The sequence below is a fragment of the Hemibagrus wyckioides genome, linkage group LG25 (genome assembly GCF_019097595.1).
Source record: "Hemibagrus wyckioides isolate EC202008001 linkage group LG25, SWU_Hwy_1.0, whole genome shotgun sequence".
NCBI classification, from domain to species: domain Eukaryota; kingdom Metazoa; phylum Chordata; class Actinopteri; order Siluriformes; family Bagridae; genus Hemibagrus; species Hemibagrus wyckioides.
Genome location: NC_080734.1, coordinates 16,771,424 through 16,796,242, shown reverse-complemented (window position 1 = coordinate 16,796,242; position 24,819 = coordinate 16,771,424). Strand labels below are relative to the sequence as shown.

The following is a 24,819-nucleotide window of genomic DNA, read 5'->3' as shown; positions in this document are numbered from 1 at the left end:
GGGATTCCTCTATAATTGCGTCTCATCCTTGAGTCCTTTCATACATCAGATCGAATGAGATAAGACATGGGGAAGAGATGCAAGGCAAAGTACTTTTAAAAAAATGATAACAAGCCTTGACATCACTGACTGCTAATCTGCTCATAATCATTTGAATCAAGATATGAACTAGGAGTGTAATGCAGTGCCAATGTCTGTATCTACCTGGTGCTCCAAATATTCATATCTATATCTGTATTTGATTTAAACATGAAGTGGACGTGACATGAACACTACCTCTGTGGTGATGGTGGTGACAAACAGGGGTAGAAATGCCAGCAGTGTTCGTATGCCATAAATAAACACTGTGAATGCATCATGCAGCTTGGTTTTTGTGTGTCCTGTAAGCATTAAATCTGAGTGCTCTCACTTGCATAAAAATAAAAACATCCTACTTGTGCATATTTTTACTGCAAACCTGATGCACTACTTTACACTCAACTAGATGCCCTGTGAACCTTTCTGTAAAGCTTTTCAAAAAATCAATAGCACATTTCTATCTAGGTTTGTATGTTTAGAACTGTTCTATTAGTATAAGGTATTTGTATTTATTTTCACCCCTATTATGAGCCTTAGTTATTAAATCAGACTTTATTTGTTTGAGTGTTATATTGTTAGGAAAAAATTACTGATAGCAATAAAACACTGTCGCAAGAGAGACAGGTCTTTGTTTATCATCAGCTCTGTCCCACTATACATTTACACTATAGACTACAAATAGATCGCCCAAGATTTCATTATTTCGTTATTAACTACTACACTATATGTCCAATAGTATTTGAATACCTGTCCATTACACCGATTTGTGCTTTTTCAAATACCCCTTTCTAGGTTTAGTCCCCTCATGGTTGTTACATTAGATGGAGCATGGCCGTAGGATGCTACAATTAATTCAAAAGATGATCGGTGGTGTCGAGGTCAGGGCTCTGTCTGCAACATTCAAAATCTTTGACAAAACATGGCTTCATGGAGCTCGCTTTGTGCACAGGGCCATTGCCATGCTGGAGCAGGTTTGGGCTCTTGTTTGCAGTGAAACTGTAATGCTACAGCATACAAAGATATTCTATGCAATTGTGTGCTTCAAACTTTGTAGCAACCGTTTTAGGAATAACCAAATATCGGTGTGATGGTCAGATGTCCAGGTACAGTCCAGTACAAGTTTAAGACTTGCATATTTGGGCTGCATCATTATGGGTTAGGGTTAGACAACAAAAGCTTTTTATGAGCATCTCATGAGGTTTATGATGGGAGAAGAGGGGGTTTGTCCATTCTCCCATCTCTTAAAAAAAAGTCTTCTGGAAAGAATCACATGGGTTTGATGATCTAGTGTTTACAGTCTTTTGTCCCTACTGTGTAGTGTATGTCAAAATAGTGCATGCTAACTTTTGTGGCGTACTATTTAGTGTAGTGTGCTGTTTAGGATGAGCACACGGTTTCCCTCTGCCGGTGCAGTGCCAGGCGCGCGCGCGCGCTTGCCTTCTAAAATTACGCCCCACCGCTACGTAATGACGTCAGCGACTCGTGGATTGGCGCTCTGCCATCTTTGATTGCGCGACAGGCCGCGGCGGCGCGAGAGGGGGCCTCTCTCGACTGGAGAAGACCCGTCTCAGACAAGACAACGGGGGGAAAAAAAAAAGAAGAAGAAGAAGAAAATATACCAAGCAACGTCACCGGTCCGGTTTTGTTTTCCTCCAGATTTTACCGGTCACGTTAAGCACGAGAAGAGCCACCGGACAGACAGCGATAAGGCTTCTCTTTTGGAAGAGGTTGTGAGCTGTTACAGCTCTAGAGCTAACCAGTGTGTAGCATAGCATAGCTTAGCTTAGCATAGAGAGCTTTTTGTAATCCAGTACACGCGTGCACCCAGACGGGCAAAGCGGCCTTCTTCAAGTCAGCGACGGGACCGGCGGAAACAGGTATGTGAAAAGATTGGACATTTTGTTTGACCCCACTTATTTGGCAGAAGATGAAAAACGCGTACACACTGTCTGTGAGCATGCGGGCTTGTGTTAGCTAGTTAGCTTGCTAAAAAGGAGCTAGCAGGAATTTGTGCGCCTGATAGAGTCGAGTCCAGCTCAGGGACTGGAAGTGAACAAAGCGAAAAGCTACAAAGTTAGGTGCTGATGACTTTTGTTCCGGTTTTGTCCGTTAAAGCTGTGAGTTTACACGCTTTTTAGTGCTGAGGGTCAGGCTGAGCTTTAGGAAGTTGAGATTTAGAAAGCAGGGCTGTGAAGGCCAGCTCACCGGGCCGCTCTCACCCACCCTTCACCAGAGACATGCTAGCTCTGTTCTCTCCTTTTGGCGTAAACGCATCGGGATCTTCGTATAAAAAAAAATCTTATAGCCAAGGGCTCCACCAGTGGATTTACTAGCATTTGAAGCTAAAGTGCATGTTCACACTGCGCACTTACCCTGCTCTCCTCCTCCTGGCTTACTAAAAGAGCCATAGTGCCCTAAAAGCAGCAGTTAATCATGAAGCTTTTTCTCTCCACTGAAACCACTATAATTTAAGGAGGTTTTCTAGCAGACTGAGCTCCTGGGCTTTGTGTTAAATTGCATTGCCAGGCACAATGTTTGGTGAATCAGGTAAACGACCTGACCACATTTGTTTTGTCGCGCCATTTACAATCAAATGAATGGACGAGTTGCACCAAACATTGTCGATGTATTGGTGTACAAGAAGCACTAGGCCTTTAATACACATATATACTTCTAGCAGCTAGAGCCAGGGGCATTCCGGGATCAGTCACCACAAGCAGGAAGAGATCAAATGTGAATAATCTTCTCCTTCTGCTGTAATAAGGGACACACCGAGGTGAGCAGTCACTAGGAGCCTGTATCGTATCATATCATTACTTCCTTTTCTAACTAAAGACTTGTTCAGAATAGAATCAAGGAGGGGAAAAAACTGTTAATAAGGAAGTAGGTGAAAGTATTTTTGACCATGAAGCAAACATGACATAGCATGCTTTCTGGCACTGTGTTAATATGCTGATATGTCTCTGTTATAAAGCCTTGTTATAAGAGCATATTGTCCAGTCATAGTGAAGAGCTATTGACTTTGGCTTGTCCCCTAGGGGCACTAGCTCAATACTGGTGATTACTTGAAAGCTTGTGGGAATATGTTGGTGTTGTGATTGGCTCGTGTTTTTGTGAGGCAGACGTTCCAGAAAATGGCAGAATGGGTAAATCCCTCCTCACCCATCAAAAACCTCTTAAGATGACCGTCGTACCGATGTCATTGCATACATATTTAAAAAGGTTTTGTACCCAAAAGGATGCAGCCCAAGTATACACATCTTAAACCTGCACCACATGTTTGTGGACAGCTGACCATCGCACCCATATGTGGTTATTTGCCAAACGGTTACCACAAAGTTGGAAGCACACGATTGTATAGAATGTCTCTCTATGCTATAGTATTACATTTTCTTTTTACTGGAACTAAGAGGCTCAAACCTGTGCACAGAGTGAGCTCCATGATGAAGACATGGTGTGGTTAAGGTTGGAGTGGAAGAACTTGAGTGTCCTGCACAGAGCAACCCCACTGAACACCTTTGGGGTGAACTGGAATACCGACTGAACCCCAGACCTCTTCACTAATGCTCTTGTAGCTGAATGATCTCTAATCCCCACAGACATGCTCCAACATCTAGTGGAAAGGCTTCCCAGAAGAATGGAGCATATTGTGAGGGCAAAGAGAGAATAAATCTGGAATGGGATGCTCAACAAGTGCATATGAGTGTGATGGTCAGGTGTCTAGATACTCTTAGCAATATTATGTATAACCGTTTCACTGAAACTGCATTGACTTCAGAGCCCTTCCGATCCTTTCTGGTTTTCTGAAGGTGCAAAGATCTGCTTACATAATTCTTATTGTAGAATTACTTTTGAGGAGCATCTCAAAAGTCTGATCCTGATTTTCGTTTTACTAAATCGCCAGTCTCTGTAAGAAAACCGTATGGTAAATAAGCAATGCCAGGATGGTGATTATTCCTTCACCTGTCTTTAAATAAAAGACAAAAGCAATTCAGTTTAAGTTACAGAGAAAACTCAGAGCTTTCTATTCTGAAGTCTTTTAACTTGTCAGAAGACTTGGTTACACTTTACCGCTGACCTTCACACAGCACTGACACTAGAAACTCCTTCCAATCTTGTTAAAAAAGACCCAGGGTGAGGTTGTAGCCCTGAAGAGATGTACAGGACTAACATAGTGTTACTTTGAATTTTACTAATGTAGTTGTTGGGATGCTAATAAACACTCTAGCAGTAATACACTGTGCATGTGGATGCAGAATTCGAACCCTCAACTTAAACATCTTTTGGTTAAAAAGATGTAGGTTTGAACTGGGAGCAAAACGTCTAAATTTCTGTCAGATCTAAATTTCTGTCAGATCTAAAGGTGTGTTCGCTTTGAGATTATTTTCGCTCAGTATTTCTTGGTAATCCGTGTCTGGACTCTGGATATTTGTACAGGACTAGTTTCACTTTCAGTTCTCAACCAAGGAGCTTGTGTAGTTTCTTATTCTTGTTAAGCACTTCAACATTTTTTGTGTGCAGTGTCACGCACTCGCTGTAGGCATGTGAATGTTTGCGGATCTCATTGTGGGGTTTCTTTTTTATTGCTGGCCATTGACATTATAGTACAATGCTCTTGAACTTTGTTATATAACCAAACAACCCCATTTTGATTGGTGTTGCTGTCTTGTTTTGTTGTGTCGTATGACTGTTGACAAGAAAATTGGGTTTGTTGCTTATAAATGTACCATAAATTATCTACCATCTCGGGGTGGACTAATCATTAATTCATTATCTAGCCCACTGGCCAAGCAAACACTCTGGTGTACTACCCAGTCCTAGGAGTATGTTTGGCTGAAAATCTAACTTAATATACATTATATATATATATAATGTATATTATGTGTGTGTATATGTCTGCGTGTGTATGTGTATATATGCTTATATGCATTGTGAAAGGCAGTAGGAAGTTTTTTCTTATCTAGTTGTTAAGCCTACTTGTCTGCCAGTCAACTATGAATGAAAAAGAAACCACACACATTTGGTATATTTAACACTTAAATTTTTTTGACTGTGTTTGTCAGATGTACGCCTCTGTGTACATTTCTGTGGCTTTTTGGAGACCTGTATTATTATAGGTTTTATGATGTGATCCTGTTGCCTCATGCTTGTCTTTGGTTCCTCTGTGTTACTGATGACACATCATCCATTTCCATTGAATGGAAACCCATGTGATTTATGGTCCGATCACGCTGTCAGTCTGGCATGAAATGCTCCACTGATTTATAGTGATTAAAGCTGCGTATCTCTCTAGCTACTTCTTGTTTAACACTGCTTATGCTTTCGCTTTTGCTCAGTATCAGAGTTGTTATATTATGAAGATAACTTGGGTGTAACAATTGAGGGAGGAAGCTGTAAGCGTAGTAATACGCTGTTGAGAGGTTTTAACATAACTGCCTAGGCTTTCAGTCATTTTGGGTTTGTGCAAACACCTACTTGCACTGGCTCAGGACTGTGTCTTGTACTCCTACGACCTAGAGAAAACACATCTCTTCTATCCCTCTGACTCAGCTTTATTCCATGCTAAAGGAACATTGACCACACTGTCTCTTTATATTTTTTTTTCTTTCCCCTCGTCTGGATAGGAGCCTGGTTCTGAGGGGTGAGACCGGAGGACCAGACTCAATGAGTTTCCAGCGACATGTCAGAGAAGTCAGGGCAGAGCACAAAGGCAAAGGATGGCAAGACCAAGTATGCAACCCTTAGCCTCTTCAACACTTACAAGGGCAAGTCTCTGGAGACCCAGAAAACTGCAGGTGAGGCAGCACACTGAAATGAACCCTTTTCTAAATGAAAGCCTCCATGTTTGTTCTGCTTAGTATAATTTGTTTCATAGTTAAAATGTCGTCTGTGACTAGGTTGAGTTAATCCCACCATTTGCAAGATGCTTATGTCAAGGTCAAGTTCATTTGCTTAAAAAGCCACTCATTGTTACAGTAGGCGCTGCTTATCTGGGTAGAATGTGAAGTGCTAGGAGTCTCTGCTTTTTTTTTTTGTTTTTTTCTTTTCCCTACTGGTTCATTCACCTCCCCCATACACATTTCCTCCAGAGCATCTTCAGCTGCAATAATCAGCCTTTGTCCCCTTGAGTCTCCACCATGCATTCCTATGAGCTTTAAGTGAGAAGGCAACAGAGTATGATTCTGTGTGTCCATCACAGTTGCTTTCCTTCATTCTGTTGTTTTAATAATTTCTCACTTTTTAACTGTATGTGTAGCTTAACTCTCCAAAACTCTTGCTCTTTTCTTGCACGTTATTCCCTTTTAGTTGCTGCCAGACATGGGCTCCAGAGTTTGGGCAAAGTTGCGGTCAGCCGGCGTATGCCCCCTCCAGCTAACCTGCCCAGTCTGAAGGCTGAGAACAAAGGCAATGACCCCAACGTCAGCATCGTTCCCAAGGATGGCAGCGGCTGGGCCTCGAAACAGGACCAGGCTGGAGACGAGCGGTACATTTTTATTTTATTATTCCATTTTTTAATCAAGTAAAATTTGATTTGTTGAAGGGATTTTCATATTGCACACTATTGCAGTATTAGTATTCAGAGGCCTGTATTGTCATGATGATGAACCCCAAATGTGTTGCAGAATCCATCGCTGATATGCACACACAAGCAGCTATTTAAGCATCTGATTACTGTAGCCTCATCATTATTCCTCTCTTGTGAAATCTCTCTTCTCTTTAATTTCCTTCTGGCACATGTCTGTCTTTGATTTCTCAATTATTGTGTATAACCTATGTTATTGAAAATAAAGGTAATTCCAGGCAGAATTACTATTTATATTTTCAAGGCAATATTCAAATAATAATCAAATCTGCCTTCAAGAAAATCCCACAAGAATAATGTGTATGGAACAAAATATTAAGCCCTTGATCAGCATGTGTGCTTTTATTACAGCTGGTGCGCAATATAGTAAGCAATCATTTTCCAATGGGAAGGTCAAGTACAAGTGCATATATTATATGTTTATTGAACATGATGCACATTTTTGAACATGATGCACTCTTGCTTGAAAAGGTGCTTGTAGTGTACCTTTTTAAGTATTAGTCTAAAAGCTGATTATTATTGTCCTTAAGATCTAATTATGTCCCTTAGGTCATTTAAAACGTACACTAAATTCCAATTACTGTGTAAAAGATGGAGGCTAGAGGTAAAATAGAGGTATACTTGATTGTATTTTCCCACTCACAAGGAATGGTAGCATTTATTTTTTGAGGAATGTTGAAGTTGGCTTGTGAATCACCAGTCCTCTGATTCAGACTTTCAGTTTCACCTTAATCAGGTTTTACTTCACAATCTTACACCTTTAGATATCACATTGTTACTCACTTATCACAAAAATGAAGAACAGAAACTTGCTTATTTCTGTCAGTTTGATAGTTACACATGATGTACAGTACAACACACTGTATAAATGAAATTTCTCAAGTCAGTAGGATTTGCCTGATTTGAGGTGGTGTGTTGGTTTACCCTGGCTATCTGTTAACATGGCAAAAATTATTTCCATACCTCACACCTTGATTCTGTGTTTTTGTCAAGCTGTGGGCATTGTTTTGCGTCAGACATCATCTCTTATCATGTTATACTGTGCGTTTTGCATTCCATTGCACTGAGAGTGTAATGTGATTCATCCAGTAAAAAAACATGATGCTATATTAAAATAAAGAATAATATAGGATTAGAAAAAGTTACGATGTTTCGATGCACCGTCCATCCAGTAATGATAGCATGGTGCGCAAAATGCTCATAATGTACAGGCAGCTACACTCTTGCCCGTGGACAATCAACACACAACTATTGCAATTACAATATCTGCAATTTCATATTGTTATTTATTTAAATAGTTTTAGGATGCTTAAAATCTGGCTCAAAAATAAATCCTGGACTCATCTCTACTAAAGAGACCCTTGTCATCCTTCAACTATGCTGTTTTTATTATATGTATAACCTCAAATGGTTTGTGTTTATAGGCAGCAAGAGACTCCTCCCCCTCAGCCAAAGCCTCCTGTCTCTCAGGTGCCTGACAATCCTCTGGGCAGCCGCTCCTGGGCCAACAACAAGCAGCCCGGACCAGTTGATGGTTAGACTCAGCACACTGCTTCTGCAGAATGCTGATTTAATATTTTTCTTATGCAATGCACAGAAACTTGTCGAATCCAGTTATCCTTGTACCTCTTGCTGATGTAATGTAGATGATGTAGAAGTCTTGTTTAAAAAAAAAACTATAATCTGTCCCTAGGCACAGTGTTAACAGTGTGATTTTAATGGCCATGTATTCTCTCTTTAATTAGGAGCTCCAAGGGTAAGCAGCCAATTCCATCAAGAGTTTCCCAGTTTGCAAGCAGCAGGTGAGGCAGAGAAATCAGGTGAGCAGGAGGAAGAGCCTTATGGACCAGGCCCCAGCCTCCGACCTCAAAGTAAGAAAAATGGTCCTTCCTGATTTTGATGAAAGCTTTTAATCATTAATATTAAAACTATATAAAAAATATTTTTTAAAAATGCCTTCCATTTTCCCCTTTTCTTTTATCTTTTCCCTTATCTGTTCCTCCAATTTTCTCTTTGCAGATGTTGGCAGCTGGAGAGAAGGTGGAGGTAGAAACCTAAATGTGGCTTCTGGGCCTTCTGAGATGGACAGCAAAACTCCTGAGGAAGCAGGACAGGGTCGCGGCACTCCTTCACCAACAGGGGATGCAGACGCAGCAGGGAAACCCTCCACTGGGGAAGGCAGGGAGAAGAGAGACTCCAGAGACAAACTTCCTGCTTCAGCCCCACAGCACAAACTCAATGGTGGACAGCAGCCACCTGGAGGAGAACCCTCTCAGTTCCATGCTCAGTTTAGAGGCATGATGCCACCTTATGTAAGTTAGGGAAGCACCATCAGATGTTATAAGTCTCTTTTCACACTATTTGCTTAGGTATTGACCTCCTCTGATAGTGATTGGCATGGTTTTGAAATATGTAAAAAATTAGCCTGTTAAAGTTCCTGAATCCAGCCATTTAAGTGCTTTCACACTTGGTCTAGTTCCTGCGTCCGAGTCAGAATGAAACGGACACTTTTGATTTGTTTGCTGTTTGAATTGTTTTCTTATGGCACCAAATTTAATGAACCACAAAAGCAAAAAATGCTGTCTGAGCAGTACATGGGGCTGAAAGTGGTCACAAATGCAATAAAAAAAAAAAAAAAGAAGGAAAACACGCCTTTGTCACATTCAAATAAAAATCACAAAGTGATTTGAGCAAAGATAATATGGAGACCTGCATAATATGTTGCTACACATGCCTCTCCTGAAACATTGTAATTTGCATCCAGATGTAAATCTCTAGAACCCATTGTATTTTTGCAGCATTTGGCTCTGTTCTTTCCCTCGCTTTGCACCTTGAGCATCAGATAAAGCAGCTCAAATCCACAGAAGAACGTTTTCCTCAACCCAAAACACACGGCATGTTTTGTTCTCTTCCTACATTTTGTTTTAGGATTGAATGGCTTTCTTACTGCACTAAACCAACTAAACCGCGCTAGAACTAAACCAAATGTGAAAGCACTATTAATATTAGAAGTGGTCTGGTTAGTACTTCTGTTTTTTTAAAACCTGGATTACTTTATGCTGCTTACTGCCATCATGCTACATACTACTAACCATTTAAGGTGATATTTATAGCAGTGTTTTCTTTATTATATTAATTAGACTATAGATGAATACTGAGCTATGTGATGAACTGCACAGACTAACTAGCCGTACCTTTTACTAATTTATGTGCAGTGAATTGCATTGTGGTCAGTCTATTTTTGGAATTTCATAATTCTTTGTCTTGTGTAGATGTTCCATGCCTACTCTCGCATGTCTTATGCACCTGTACAAGGAAACTTCAGATACCCTGGTCAGCAAGATGGATCAAAGTGAGTAATCCAGCCAGGCCTTAAATAGTATAGATATGTTCTAATGTCAAGGTAGCAGACTGAAATATTTCATTGTTTTTCTCTCAGCGGTAGCATTTTCCCATGCTAAATAAATAACCCTGACTTTGCTAATTTACTTATCAGAAGATAAGACTGCATTTGAAATCACTCCAAGGCTTGCTTGCTTTCTTTCTGTTAAATCTTTTCTGTCTCTGTATGCTTTTCTTTTTCTCAAGGGGTCCAAGGCCAAGTGGACGGCCTTCCCAGCCTCCTCCGCAGTCCTGGATGCAGGATCCTGACCGGCCCTCAATTGTTAGTGCTTCTGAGCTGAAAGAGCTCGACAATCTAGACACAGATGCTGATGAGGGTTGGGCTGGTAAGTTGGCATGCTTCAACCCAAAATCTTGCCTATTAAGTGGTCAAAGTAGTACTGTAATCTGTTCTTAGTATAAGTACATGGAACTTTGTTTTAGGATTCTTAATAGTATGTTAAACACAAGATTGTTATTTACCCCAGGTGCACAGATGGAAGTTGACTACACAGAGAAATTGAACTTCAGTGACGATGAGGATAATCATACAGCCAAGGAGAAAGGAGACAACTGGTGAGTGCTAATCTCTTTAAACATATATTTTATGTTTAAAGAGATTTTTAATTATCTAAGAACAGATTTGTGCAACATAGACTCAGTTTTTGAGCCATATTTGAATGGACATGAAAGAAACTGATCATATTCCATAGGCAGCAACAGCTGTTCAACTACAGGTTTGTGTTGTACTGTCACTCAGTAGGAGTAAATTTAGTGCTACCTGTAGCACCCTTGATGAAACGGGCAGGATTCTACAAGCCGAAAAAACCTTCAACACCTTGCCAGAAAGTTCCCGGGAACATCTGGTTCAGGGGTTGAGTACAGTGCTGTTCTGTAATTTGGCATGTTTAATTTGTGAACAAAAGATGGCTGCCTTCAAGTGCAAAAACAAATCAATATTTTGAGCACAAAATGATTACAGTTACAGACTTGCATTGCTTTACTACTACTAGGCAAATAATAGTGACTGTAACTTTGCATTTTATGTGCATTCATCCTATAAATGTGTCTAAAGCATCTTTTTTGATGCCTAACAGGACAAATGTGCTATGTACAGTTATTTTATTTTTTTCCTACAGGGAGTGGGTAAATAAGATGGACCGTATACGATCACGCAACACTGAAGCCCAGGAGAGTTGGAAAGAAGGAGGAGAGGAAAGAAGTGAGAGCAAGAACTCCTGGGCAGACAGCGGTGAGCCGAGAGCTCCTTCACCAGGCAGTGTAACTCAATACAACAAAACAGGACCACCCCAAGACTACCAGGTAAAGCATATAACTTCACCTTTCTAGACTTTATTTTGCATATACAATAATTCATTTGCATTATACCACAAATTGCAAATCCCAGTCTGATAGCAGGCTGTTTATTCTCACAGGCTGGGCGATCTGCAGGAACTGGCACGGCTCGTCTATCAAAACCTTCCACAGCCTATGCTTCTGGTGAGGATGACTCAGAGGCCTGGCGACAGAAACGTAAGAAGCAGTCTGAACTTTCTGAGGCTGTGGAGCGTGCTCGGAGGCGGCGTGAGGAAGAAGAAAGGCGCATGGAGGAGCAGAGGCTAGCCGCCTGTGCTGAAAAACTCAAACGTCTCAATGAAAAACTACGACCTGCTGCTACTCCAGAGGCTGCAAAATCTACTATGCCTGTCCAGAGCAATGAATCAGAGGCTGAAATAGTCCCTAGCTTGCGTGCTGAAACCCCTCCCACTCAGGCTGCTCCTGCACCCCAAACCCTCCCATCTGTGACCATACCTTCCAATGATGGGCCAGAGCCAAGTGTGGAGGAGGAGCCACAGTTTGTTGCCAGGCAACCCAGCCCTCCTTCCCACAGGACTGTTACCGAATCACAGGAAAATGAGGTGGATGTTGCTGGGGTTGAGGAGGTGCAGGTGGAAAGACAACCAATTAGAGACTACTTTAGTCCAGAGGAGTGTAGAGGTAAGAAGGGGATGGAGAATTAATATCCCAAAGGGCTAGATTAGTCTGTGGCCTAGAATGTTGCAATACAAACTCTACTACCTTGGGATCAAGACTTTACATCAAACTTTAGAAAATTCCAATTTTGTAAACTTTATATGCTAGATGTTTGACACTATGATTAAACATCAGTCCCCACCAAAAGGAATAAATGTTGAATGAATGTTTGCTCTAGAGTTCTCTAAACATTCGTTCCTTTACACTCTTTCTGCAGTAGAAGAGCCTCAGATGCCTCGTCTTGACCACTCTGTCAGTGAGGATTTGCCCCACCCACAGCTGGAGAATGAGGGTGAGACGGGGGCCACAATTCGTCCTTCACTTCCCTCTGGTTACTCCAAACAGTTCCAAAAATCTCTGCCACCACGCTTCTTAAGACAGCAGGTATTTGCCTCATAATGACAATATTTGCCTTTTATAATGACTGACTGCTTAACCATTATTTCACATTAGTGTAAAGCATGTTTGAAAAGGATGATCTTTAGGGGGTAATTAATGGTTTATGTATAGATATAAAATATAAAACCATCTATGATGATGGACGTATTACATGCAAAAGAAATAATTGACTATTTCTTGATGTGCATTTTCTTGCTTCAGGAGCAGTTGAAGCAACAGCAGTGGCAGCAGCAACAGCAGCAGCAACAGACTGGTGGAGGCTCAGTGTCTCCCTCAGGGGGATCAGTACCCCCCCAGCATCGCTCTCTTTATCAGCCGCTGGGTCCACATCACCAACACCTGGCTTCAATGGGTTTTGATCCACGGTGGCTGATGATGCAGTCATATATGGACCCACGTATGATGTCTGGCCGCCCACCTATGGATATGCCTCCCATGCATGCAGGTATATTATTCCCCCTTGAATTGACTATCATTTTTTTGCCAGATAGATTACTAACAAAACATACTTTTACTAACAAAATATACTTTGTCATTTCAAGATACTTTCCTCCTTACAGGATTCCTTAAATGTGTATTGACATCCGTTTGCTACGCTTTTTTATTTTTGTGTACATACCTCTATGCATTCTATGAGGAGTAAGCAAAATTTAGATTAAATACTTCTGCATACACCTGTATATTGCAGATTTGCTTTTGTTTAAATTGTATTGTAATCTTAATTCATTCAACAGGGAGAATGCCTCAGAAACAGTTGGTCCGCAGAGAACCCACTGATAATAGTAGTTCTGGTTCAGATTCTTTTGATCACCGACCAATAAGAGAACATGGGATGAGCAATGAGCCTCGAATGGTGTGGGGTTCTGAACCCTACCCTCAGTCTGAGCCCTTAACCTCTGCAACACCGCCGAAAGTCCAGGAGAACTGCAAGGAGCCAAGGTGGGTTTAAAAAAGAAGGCCTAAATGTTTTCAAATTTGGTTAGTAAATCTGGTAAAAGTATAAAAATCTCATGTGTTTTCTTCTCTTTTTTGTACATTGTAAGACTGGATGCTGGTCTGGACCTGGAAAGAGGGCTATCATCTGTGTATCCTCAGGAGCACAGCACGTTGGAACCGAGGGGAAAGAGTGACTTTTTCCGAGACTCATCTGAGCCCCTCTCCACCTTTAGCCATGTTACAGAAGATGTACCAGGTCTCCTCCATACAGACCGGCCCCCTGTTATCTCTTCGTTTGAATCTGAGGTTGCGACTCTCTCTGGTGGAGAGGAGGTCGAGACCATTGGGCAAGCAGTGCTGAAAAGGACCATTTCTCAAGGGTCAAGTCACTCTCTTAAATTGGAAGAGCCTAGGTTTGAAGCCATTTCTATAGTACAGAAGACTGTGGATCTCCCTGAACCTGCAGAGCGATTAGAGGAGAGTTCCAGAAAGGAGCCCTTTGGCCAAGGTCCTGTGATTAACAACCGTGCCACTCCACCTGCTGCTACTGATGGTATGCACAAAGCGGACAAGCTGCCTCTACAAGCACCTGGTAAGCAGAAGGGTGACCTGCGCTGGGGGTCTCGTGGAGGGAGAAGAGAAGGAGCTGGAGGGGAGAGGCCAGTTAGAAGGTCAGGGCCAATAAAGAAGCCCATCCTGCGGGATATGAAGGAGGAGCGGGAGCAAAGGCGAGAGAAAGAAGAGCGTCATGAGCGAGGGGATCGATCTAAAAAAGAAGGCTCAACCTTAAAAAACCCATCCACTGCTGCCATAATATCAGATGGCCAGAAGTTTTCCAACGAGGGGCCGAAAGAGATTATGACTGGACCTGAGGAAGGAGCAGCTCCTGGTGTGAAGGCAAAAGAGCCTCAAATACCCACAGGTACAACAGCTGCCAGCACCCAAGAGGAAAAGCCAAGCAAACCCCCACCCAGTGATAAACGCCTTGAACCCAAACTACCATCTCGTAAAGAATCCAATCTGTCAAGAACCAACCGCAGAGAGGAGCGGGAGAGGGAAAGAGAACGGGAGAGAGACAGGGAGGTGGATAGGGAGCATGACTGGCCTGCTGATGCAAACTTCAAAGGGCGGGGTCGGGGTGAATACTACTCGCGTGGACGTAGTTATCGAGGCAGCTACAGTGGAAGAGGACGAGGTAGCCGTGGACGCAGTCGTGTGGAGCGTGTGGAGTATCCATGCCGAGAGCCACGCTCCCGTCCTGATCTGCTGTGTGTCTCTGGGACAACAGGTTTTCGCTGCCGCGAGGAAAGCGAGACTCGCAGTGAAAGTTCAGATTTTGAAGTGTTGCCCAAGCGCAGGCGTAGGCGTGGGTCCGATACGGACTCTGAGAGTGAAGGACGAGAGTCTGCCAGTGACACGGGACCTTCTGACCGTGAGCCCACTGCTAAGCCTAGTAGACCCCTACACCGTGAACTACCTGAAGCTCGTCCTTCCACTAAAGCTGCCTCTGGGTTTGGACCTGGACATCTACCAGATAAGTCTGGCCATCGGGAAGAGGAGGGTCGGACAAAACCAGGATTTCTTCCTAAGGGAGAACCAACAAGACGCGGTAAAGGCGGACTATACAACCGCAGAGGTGGAGCAAGAGAGCGGCCTGCCAACAGGTCTGCTCCCATGCGTCGGACTGGGATGAGGGAGAGCCTGCCTTGGCCCTCCAAACCCATGGAGACGTTTAGGCCAGAAGAAGCTGAGACATCTCGCATGGATGGCCCAGCCTCTGAGCAGCGTTTGCCTAAACATGAAGGCAAAAAATTAAGAGAAGCTGGCCAAAGCACTAGAGAGAGGCCTCGGCGACCGAGACCAGCCAGACCCCCCAGACAAGACAAACCACCACGCTTTAGAAGACTTAAAGAACGTGAAGCAGCTATCATAGCAGGTGAAGCAGCAACTGTTGCAACACATTCACCTGCCCCAGCGTCTGAATCTGCAGTGTCTGCTGCAGTGTCCAAAGCTCCAGGAATGCCTGTCGCCCATTCTGAAAGTCCTGCTGTTGCGACCACAGCTTCCATTTCCACTGCATCTACTCCTGCTGAGGTTCCTGTAACAGAGGCAGTACTTCCCGAGACAGGAACCACTAGAGTGGTTGCTGCTGGCAGCAAATCACCGGACTTGTCTAATCAGAACTCTTCAGACCAGGCCAATGAGGAGTGGGAGACTGCTTCTGAAAGTAGTGATTTTAACGAGAGAAGGGAACGAGAAGAGAGAAAGGGAGTGCTTGATGCAGTGGTCGCCGTTGCAGCATCCTCATCTGCTCCTCCCCAATCTACAGGAGGTCAGAGCAAGTCTCCTGCTGAGGCAGGATTAACTCCGAAACGTGAGGCAATTCCTGCAGCCAAGAGGAGCTTCTCCAGTCAAAGGCCAGGAGACAGACAAAACCGCAGGGGTAACACTGGTGCAAAGCCTGGCAGAGGGTACGCAGGGGGCAAGGGTGAGCGCAGAGGAGGCTCAGGAGCCAAATCTGGACGCAGAGGGTGAGTGACTAGACCGTTATTCAACCTTTTTGTATAGTCCTCTAGGTTGTGTTTATATATACTGTTTTTCTCTGGGTAGAAACTGGTCCATAGCAGTACCTACCGTACATGTGGGTGAGCCTGAGCCATACATGTATGAATAACCCAATATCTATCTAAAATACGTTTCTAACCTAAACAAATTTTTGTCGTTTTTGAACTCATTCAAATATTTTGTAAATTATTTTGTAGTGTTAGTGAATTTTTTTTATTTATTTTTTTTTAACATTAAGCGCTCAATTAACCTAAGCAACACTGTTGCTAATAAACTAGCCGGCTCTAACTAGATAAGGGTTTTTTTTTTGGTTTCTTTGTTTTGGCGCTCAGTGCTGGTTTGATTTGGCCAGAAATATACTTTTTTATGATGAGGATAACAAAATTGGTTTCTGATACATACACTGCTACCTTTATAACAGCCCTCCATTTGACTATCAACTTGGACACCTACATAAAACGGCTAATTGCTGGCACGTTGTCAAAGTATAGCTTTTGGTATTTTTAGACTGCGCTCTCTCACACCGTCTCAGACTGTCTCGGTTTAAGCGAGTCTGAAATAGCCAGCTTGCTGTCCTGCATGTTTGTAAGGTAATGTGCCTAGGCATATCAGTCTCTTGCTTAAAAAAAATAGTCTATGTTTAAAGAGGCACTCACTAAAGTTACTCCACACTCTGTATCTCTTCAGGGCCTCACCTTAGCTATATTGTACTTTGTCAGGGTTTTTATTTTATTTTATTTAAATTTCCCACTAAATGTTTTTATACTGATGTTTACACTTCTGTCTCTTTAGTGCTGCAGCTCAGAGTGCAGATGCTGCCCAGACTGGAGCAGGTCAGAAGTCCAGTAAAGAGCCAGCACCTGGTCGACGTAAAGAGGAGTCCAAGCAACCTGTTAAGAAACCTAAGGAGAAGGAGAATGCACTATCCCAGTTTGACCTTAACAACTATGCCAGTGAGTCACCAAAATCCTTTCTGATAACACCTGTATACCTCTAGTAGCATCAAACACTGATGTTCTACCTTGTTATTTTTGTGACACTAGGTGTGGTAATCATTGATGATCATCCAGAGGTGACCACTTTGGAGGACCCACAGTCCAACACTAACGATGATGGCTTCACAGAGGTTGTGTCCCGGAAGCAGCAGAAACGTCTGCAGGATGAGGAGCGGAGAAAGAAGGAGGAGCAGACTGTACAGGTCTGCATGGCTTTGATGATGCACTTTATTATGAAATTATGAAATGGAAAGCATCCAAGTAAAGGATGAATGTTCAGGCATTGTTGCCCAAAATATGTAATTTGTAAAGGTTTTATGGGAACTGTCTTTAAACTTTCGTCAGTTTTTTTTTTAGACAGCATTTGTGTGTATATAGTTCTTTTACAGGTTAAAGGAAATGTATTGTCTTTTTTCTTCTATAGAACTGGGGTAAAAAGAGCTCAGGGGAAAAAGGCAGGGGTGGAGGTGGATCCAAACTGCCTCCACGGTTTGCCAGAAAACAGCAACAGCAGCAGGCAACAGCAGCATCGCAGCAGCAGGCTGCATCCTCAGCCCAGCAGACTCAAACCTCCTCTCAACCACCTCATCAGTCCCAGCCACAACCATCAATCTCCGTCTCCCAGCACAGCCTTTCTGCCCAGACCCAGACTACCACCACCTCTCAGCCTCTAGAGGGTGCTGTGGCCCCTTTGCCGCCTCCATCTGTGGACTTCTCCACTAAAACGCAGGCACACAGCACTCTAGGGACTGAGCTGTGGGAGAATAAAGTGGCTGGCTCCACTGTCCTTACTGATGTCAAGAAACGTAAGAATTCACACGTGATTGCCTATCTTCTGTCTCTCATGATTTTATGTTGCATTTAGTTGTTTAAGATTATTAAACATTACAGGCTGTATTATGTTTTGTTTTTATAGTGTTATTTATGTCATTTTAAAACATCGTTTGCCTCAATTTCAGTTGGACCCATCAGCCCCCCTCAGCCACCTTCAGTCAGTGCCTGGAATAAACCTCTTACCTCTTTTGCTGGGACCGTGACCTCTGAAGTGAGTGTGGTATGGCTTTGTCTGTTTGTGAGACACACAACACTCTTAATTTAGTGGTGTGTATATAAGCAGCGTTCATAAGTGTTACTCTTTTTATCTTTAGGGTGTGAAGGCAGCAACGGACAGCGGTGTTGAACTTGGCATGGACCGTATCCAGTTTGGCGCTCCCTCTTCAGCTGGTAGTACAGACAGCGATGGAGCACCAGCCACACTGGAAAAAACATCAGATAATAAACTACCTGAACCCAAAGAACAGCGACAGAAACAACCCCGTGCTGGACCCATCAAACCACAAAAGGTGATTTTTTTTTTCTGTCGTAGGACTGACATCTTACCCTGCTTTAATGGTGACAGTGATGGTTTCTCCTCTTCCATCATGATAAAAACAAAAATCTGACGGAAACCAAAATTATAGGTAGTGTTTCACATCGGAGGAGAGATCTAACACATCCCTGTAGTAGTCTTGTCATTTGTAAGACATTGCTTCTCAATTGTAAAAAGTAAAACTGCTGTTTCTTTAGCTGCCTGACATTGCTGCTCCTGAGCAGAAGGAGTACAAGCCTGGCCCAATCGGTAAGGAACGTTCACTAAAGAACCGCAAGGCCAAAGATGGCCGCCAGTCCGAAGGAGATGGATTGGAGAAGGGTGGTCCTGGTGGTAGCAGAGACAGAGACTCCAGCTCACCTGCTCAAGACAAAGTTCCTGAACTAGGAGGAGATATTGAAGGCATGATCACCGTGCCCTCAGCTGAATATTCCAGTAATACCAAGGTATGAAGTTAACAGAAACATCAAAACTACAATACAGCACTTGGTTATTATTTCTAAAAATAGATTCGTAACGTATATGGATCGTTGACAAGTGACATAAATGGCTAACATGCAGCTAGTAAAAACAGTTTGAACAACTGATGCGAGGTGTGATTTTGCTGTATTGTAGGAGTCTGTGACTGACTACACTACCCCGTCCTCCTCACTGGCCGACACTGTGCCTACTGGAGGAAGCAAGATGGAGGAGAGCCTAGTTGCTAATGTAAGCCACTACTGCAGTTAATATATCTAATACTCACTCTGTATTTCATGCACGTTCTCACTAACCCTATTACCCTCAAGCTCCCAATTTATTTCTTCTTTGAGATTTCTTATTCTAAAAGTATCCACGTTTTTTATATATATTTTTGTTTCAAAAAATACGTGACAGTTTTCCTCTATTTGTATATTTAGGTCGCACTGCCTCCTTCACTTCCTCTGCCTCGTAGAGAAACCCTACAGCAGAGCTCTAGCTTGAGCACAGTTTCTCCTGCTACAGTGGACCTCACACTGAAGGTGATGTTCTGTACTTGGCACTGGATATTATCTGTGCAATTCAAACTTACTTGCTTGAAATTGGTTTTAAATCATTTTATTAGAAATTTATCATTGAACATTTTGGAATCTGAAACATTGATTATCAAAGTGTTTGAGGAATGCTTTTTTCCCCCACTGAGTTCTTCATAATCCTATCAAATTCCCATTTTAAAACTCTAAGGGCTCTAAATTATATACAGTACATTTTCTACATCAGAAAAATGTCTTAAGCGTTTACTTGTTTCTGCCTTTCAACAGATGGAGTCGGCTCGAAAGGCGTGGGAGAATTCCCCTAGTCTGGGAGAGAAGAGCTCTCCTGTCACCTCCTCTGCTTCCCCCATTACCAGCGGAGGAGGTGCAGGCAATGCCTCTTTCAACTCCTTCTCCAGTGCCTCTATGCCTCAGATACCTGTTGCTTCAGTGACACCTAGCACCTCATTGTCAGGTATGGTCTGAAAGTGCCTCCTTGGTTGTAGAAACCCAGTAATTAAAATGTATATTCTTGTTTAAATCATGAATTCTAATTCACTGCTCATCAATCTAGATGCATGATTTTTAACAGTAAGTCTTCTACAGGTTCATCTACTTACACCACGTCGTCTTTGAGCACCAAGACCACATCCGCGTCAGATCCTCCCAACATCTGTAAGGTGAAACCACAGCAGCTGCAGAGTTCAGCAATGTCCAATAGCAACTTCTCTCAGCTTGGCTGTGTACCTTCTCTGTTGCCACAGCAGCAGCAGACCCCACAGGTCTTTGTCTCCCAGTCTGCAGCAGGTAAATTGTTTGGTTTTAAGGCAAAACCACACTCTATTAGATAAACATTCTCAGACTTTGCTGTACTTTATTTGCTGATCACGTGTGTGTGTGTCTGTGCGCAGGTTCTGCTGCACAAATCCCAGCCTTCTATATGGACACCAGCCATCTGTTTAGTACACCTCATCCTCGCCTGCCTCCTCCTTCCATAGCTCAGCAACAAGGCTTTCAGCCTGGCCTCTCACAGGTACATCCTGCACATAATTTAGTATTTGTATATGTGATCGTCTAAAAGACTCAAAGCCTTATTTAGTAGTTTGCATTATTATTTGTTCATGAACACAAGATTGCATTCCCAGTTGTGATAGTGTATTTATCCTCTTGGTTTAATATTCTTTTAATCAAATTTTAAAGCCTAAATATTTCTTTGCGTATCCACTATTGTATGTTTATAATATTGTGTTCTCACCTAGTGTTTTTCTTTTTTTGTGTGCGTCTGTAGCCTACTGCGGTGCAGCAGATTCCTATCCCAATCTACGCCCCTCTCCAGGGTCAGCCTCAGCACCAGGCTCAGCTCGGCCTCAGCACAGGTCCCCCTGTCTCTCAGCCGCAAGATCTTTTCAGCTCATCCATACAGCCCTACAGGTAACCTTGAATATTTTCTGCTTTATTTCATCTCCTTTTTAAGAAAAGTTTTATATCTTGGATATATTAATCATTTCTTATGTTTGGACTTTTTACTCTTCCAGGTCTCAACAGGCATTCATGCAGAACAGCTTGTCCCAGCCATCTCCCATGATGCTGTCGGGGACAGCGCTGCACAGTTACCCTGGAGTGCAGCCCCCTGAGCTGGCTAAGCCCCAGTCCAACCTGGCCTTCCAGCAAACGTCTAACACGCAGCACATTCCCATCCTGTTTGAACCACAGCTTAACCAACCGTCTGGAATTGGTGGTTCCCAGCTTATAGATACACACATACTGCAGGTGATTATTATTAATTAGTTGTTATATAATGTACCAAAAAAGAAAGTGTGGAATGCTGCTTTTTCATGTGTTGCCGCCTGCTGCTTTAACTTTGATTATATTTGATCATATTGCAGCGCCAGGGAATGAGTCAGCATTCAAATCTGTACTCCGGACAAGTGCAGCAGCATACACAGAACAGCTACTACAGCTCAACACAGAGCCCCAGCTCTGCACTACAACAGGTACTAACCTGGTGCATTATATGCTTATTTGTATGCACAAGTTTTTATTCTATGGTGCAATTTAATGTGTTCCCATATTCATAATATTTATACGATTATTTTCTCCTTCTTTCTCGCACTAGGTGACTGTCCCCATGCCTGGTTCTCAGCTGTCATTGCCTAGCTTTGGTTCTGGCGGGGGGCAGCCTCTGCTGGCTCTGCCCCAGTCTCTGCCCCCTACCCCTCCTCAAGCTCAGCCACCCAACCTGAACCGTCAGCCCCCAAGCAGCCAGCCGTACCGTGGCCTCATTGGCCAGAACACACACAACATGATGCAGCCTTCCAATAAGGTGTGTACACTGTTAGTCTCATTCTCAGCCACGTCTAGGAACAAATAATAAGTGATCCATAAAGTTAGACCTCTGCAAATTCTTTAAAAGAAGGTTGAAATGTTTTCATTAAGTTGTATTGCATTTTTATTCACTTTGTGTGATCAGACATGCTAATACCTGTGATATGTTTGTGACAGATGTGTGATATGGACTTAAAGCTGTTTGGTACTGGGATGGATGTGAAACCTGGAACTCCCCCAGTCAGTGCAAGAAGCACAACCCCTACCTCAAGTCCTTACAGGTATGTATCCGAGCCAATTCAACTGATCATGTAGTTAAAGGCAACAAAAATGGCTTTAAATAAATACACCTGTTCTCTCCTTATTTTTCCGTATACTCTTTTAAAAATGTTATTGTCAATACATGGTTTCTAATGGTTCTTGGATTCTGTCATATTTGGCACGTCTGGACATCAGACTACTTAAGCCTGATTTGTCTGTACTGGAAGGGTTTTCCGTTTTTCTGCTATGACCTAGAAATGTAATCCTGGGGGAGGGGGGGCATTTTCCATTCACATATGCTAATAAGGTGTTCATGAAATACCTTTATTCAACTTATGACCCAGATACTCTGTGGAACTATAGTTTTCTGTGTAATGTGACTAAGTTAACTGTGTTTGAGAACAGCAACATTTTCCCAATTCAGGAGGCATTTATTAAAGCTACAGCTGATCAGAATTGCTTTAGAAATTTATTATAAATTTGCACTGCTCTTGAAGTGCTTTTATTATAATGCCTATATGATTTTCTGAGAACATTATATAACGATGATTGGAAACAACAGAGAATGGTCAATTAACAAAAATGAAGAAAAACACAATTATAGAGCTGTTTTTTATTATTCACTAAATTGGTATATTTGTGGAGAGTACTACAGTGATGTACAGCTTTGAGCACCTTGGTCTTTTTTCCCCTCTTTCTGTATTTCATATATACAGTTAAATATCAATTTCATCAGGTGACTGGTCACCATACACCCATCCTTATAAATCTTGCTCTGTATCACAAATTCTCTTTTCCTCAGGGCGAGCTCCACAAGCCCTAGCAGTCAGTCCAGTAAGATGAACAGCATGTTGTATCCCAAACAGTTTCAATCTGGAACACAAGGAATCCGAATCCCACAGCACTTTCCTGGACAGTTCAACCCACAGGTAAGTCACTGAGAAAATCAGGTCCTTATGTTTAATTAGATATTTCATATAATTGGATAACATCATTGCACAGCATTCATTATCTTGTCTCTATCCCAAACAGATGTTGTCTCAACCCAACATGGTGTCTCCCCTGGTTCGCCCCCCTCACGGGAATTCTTTTCCTGGAGGGGTGCAACGAACTCCCATGGGTCCTCCGATGTCCCCCAACCTCAGTGGAGGCCTGATGCCACATCCCAGACCCCAGCACCCTCCACGAGGCCCCTCTGGGCCCCCGCTTGCACCCCGAGGCACACAGGCAGCTCTTAAGGCTGAGCAAGACCTTAAGGTAACGTAAACGGGATAATGCATGTAAAAAAAAATAATTAATTAAATCAAGTTGTATAATGAGAAGGATTATACATTTAATTAGAATGATGATTAATGTACACGGCTTTACGTTCTTCCTAGGCTAAACAAAGAGCAGAGGTACTACAGTCAACTCATAAGTTCTTCTCTGAGCAGCAGCAGCAGATGAAGACTTCAGCTGCTAAGTCTGCTCGTATAGATGGAGCAGGCAAGCCCATTGACAGTGTCGCTCCGAACCACCAGGGGGCTCCAACAGAGCGCACTGAGCCTGACAAACCAGCACCCCTTGCTGCAACCAAGCCTATCCGCACCGGTCCCATTAAGCCCCAGGCCATTAAATCAGAGGACAGCAAGTAACCCAACGTCACCTCCAACAGGACTGACACATGGAAGGATGCAGTGGTTTGACGGGAGATGATTGTTAGAGGCGAAGAGGTAGTTTGAGTTGTGGAAAGGAGAATGGGATTGCTGGGTGAACTGTAGCGTGTAATTAAGCTATAATCTGCGTGGATCACTCACCTTTGCCCTGCCTTTCTTCTGCTCCACCTCCCACTGATCTCCTGTCCTCTCCATGGTGGAGAGTTTGATTTATTTTTTATTATTATTTTTTTGTTTTTGATTGATTTTTTTTTTCCCAATGGACATGAAAAGGTAGAACATGAGTGACTGTACATCGCTAATGTACTTTGAAGGTTAAAAAAAAGCGAGATGAGAGTTAAATTTGCTGCTGTGTGCACCATTTTTATAATTGATTTCCCCCCTTTCTTCAAGTAGAATCACGTTAGGTGGGCAGTTATTTCCTTTCGTTTATTGGAAAGATTTGTCTATCCCTTTTCTATTGTTGGTAAAGAAAGAAACCTTTGTTTAAAATGCTTCATTTTCTATTTTTTGATCTTTTTTTTTTTTTTTGCAGTTTAAGCAGTTGAGAGACATGAAAATGCACACGTCCTCCATCTTTCACCTGTGTATGGCCACTGCTCACCTTCTCTCTCTTCTTCTTCTCCTCCCTCTCACTATAGTGAAGCAATTTCTCATGACCAAGATATGCGTCAAAAACAAGACAGTACATCTTATATGAAATGCTGAAAAAAAGTCTTTATGCTTTTAATTCCCTTGAGAGAAATGCATGGTTAGAGTAACTGACTGATTTGATATGTTTCCGGTGAATCTGATGGATGGATTCATTGATGGCTATCCTTACCTTCATACCTTCTTCACTGAATATTTCTTCCACCTTGGTGGTACATGAAATGAGAGCGTCTCCAAGTGGAATCTTTATAGCCAAAGTTTAGGCATTATAAGAAGCCCGTTTTTTTCTCTTTCTTTTTTAAAATAAATAAATAAACGGTTACTAGTTTACTTCAGAGTTGGTCCCATATGCTTCAAACCTTCACTGTTCGTTGAAAGTGAACGGAGGAATTTCAGATGTTCAGTCATGCCGCTGACTATGGTGGACGACCACCAGTCATGGCAGAAAGTGGTCACGGAATACCGAGCTTGGGATTCGCACCAGTGTTTGATTTTAATACTATATATAGCTGCAAAATAAAATAAAAGAGAACATTTCAAAATGTGAGTCAGCCTCTAGAAGAGAGTAAAAGGGTAGAACGATTAAAAAGAAAAA

The 24,819-nt window shown here is 42.6% G+C and overlaps 1 protein-coding gene across 2 annotated transcripts; it reads left to right on the top strand.

The window, feature by feature from the left end:
• The first annotated feature begins 1,574 nt into the window (after positions 1 to 1,574).
• On the top strand, positions 1,575 to 24,522 carry prrc2c (proline-rich coiled-coil 2C). Of its 2 annotated transcripts, none has more exons than XM_058378756.1 (34): positions 1,575 to 1,955; positions 5,703 to 5,873; positions 6,385 to 6,562; positions 8,086 to 8,195; positions 8,407 to 8,532; positions 8,681 to 8,973; positions 9,934 to 10,013; positions 10,250 to 10,389; positions 10,531 to 10,618; positions 11,182 to 11,365; positions 11,479 to 12,040; positions 12,294 to 12,460; positions 12,677 to 12,920; positions 13,210 to 13,414; positions 13,519 to 15,942; positions 16,769 to 16,929; positions 17,020 to 17,174; positions 17,396 to 17,777; positions 17,931 to 18,016; positions 18,120 to 18,314; positions 18,538 to 18,786; positions 18,956 to 19,048; positions 19,240 to 19,341; positions 19,621 to 19,807; positions 19,939 to 20,139; positions 20,244 to 20,365; positions 20,621 to 20,763; positions 20,868 to 21,102; positions 21,219 to 21,326; positions 21,449 to 21,655; positions 21,835 to 21,938; positions 22,721 to 22,847; positions 22,951 to 23,175; positions 23,298 to 24,522. In XM_058378756.1, the coding sequence occupies exons 2-34, from the start codon at positions 5,759 to 5,761 to the stop codon at positions 23,550 to 23,552; spliced, it is 8,253 nt and encodes a 2,750-aa protein (XP_058234739.1). In that variant the 5' UTR covers positions 1,575 to 1,955; positions 5,703 to 5,758; the 3' UTR covers positions 23,553 to 24,522. The 2 variants fall into 2 exon arrangements, with proteins under 2 accessions (XP_058234739.1, XP_058234738.1); XM_058378755.1 differs by having other exon boundaries at positions 17,931 to 18,025.
• The last annotated feature ends 297 nt before the right edge of the window (positions 24,523 to 24,819 follow it).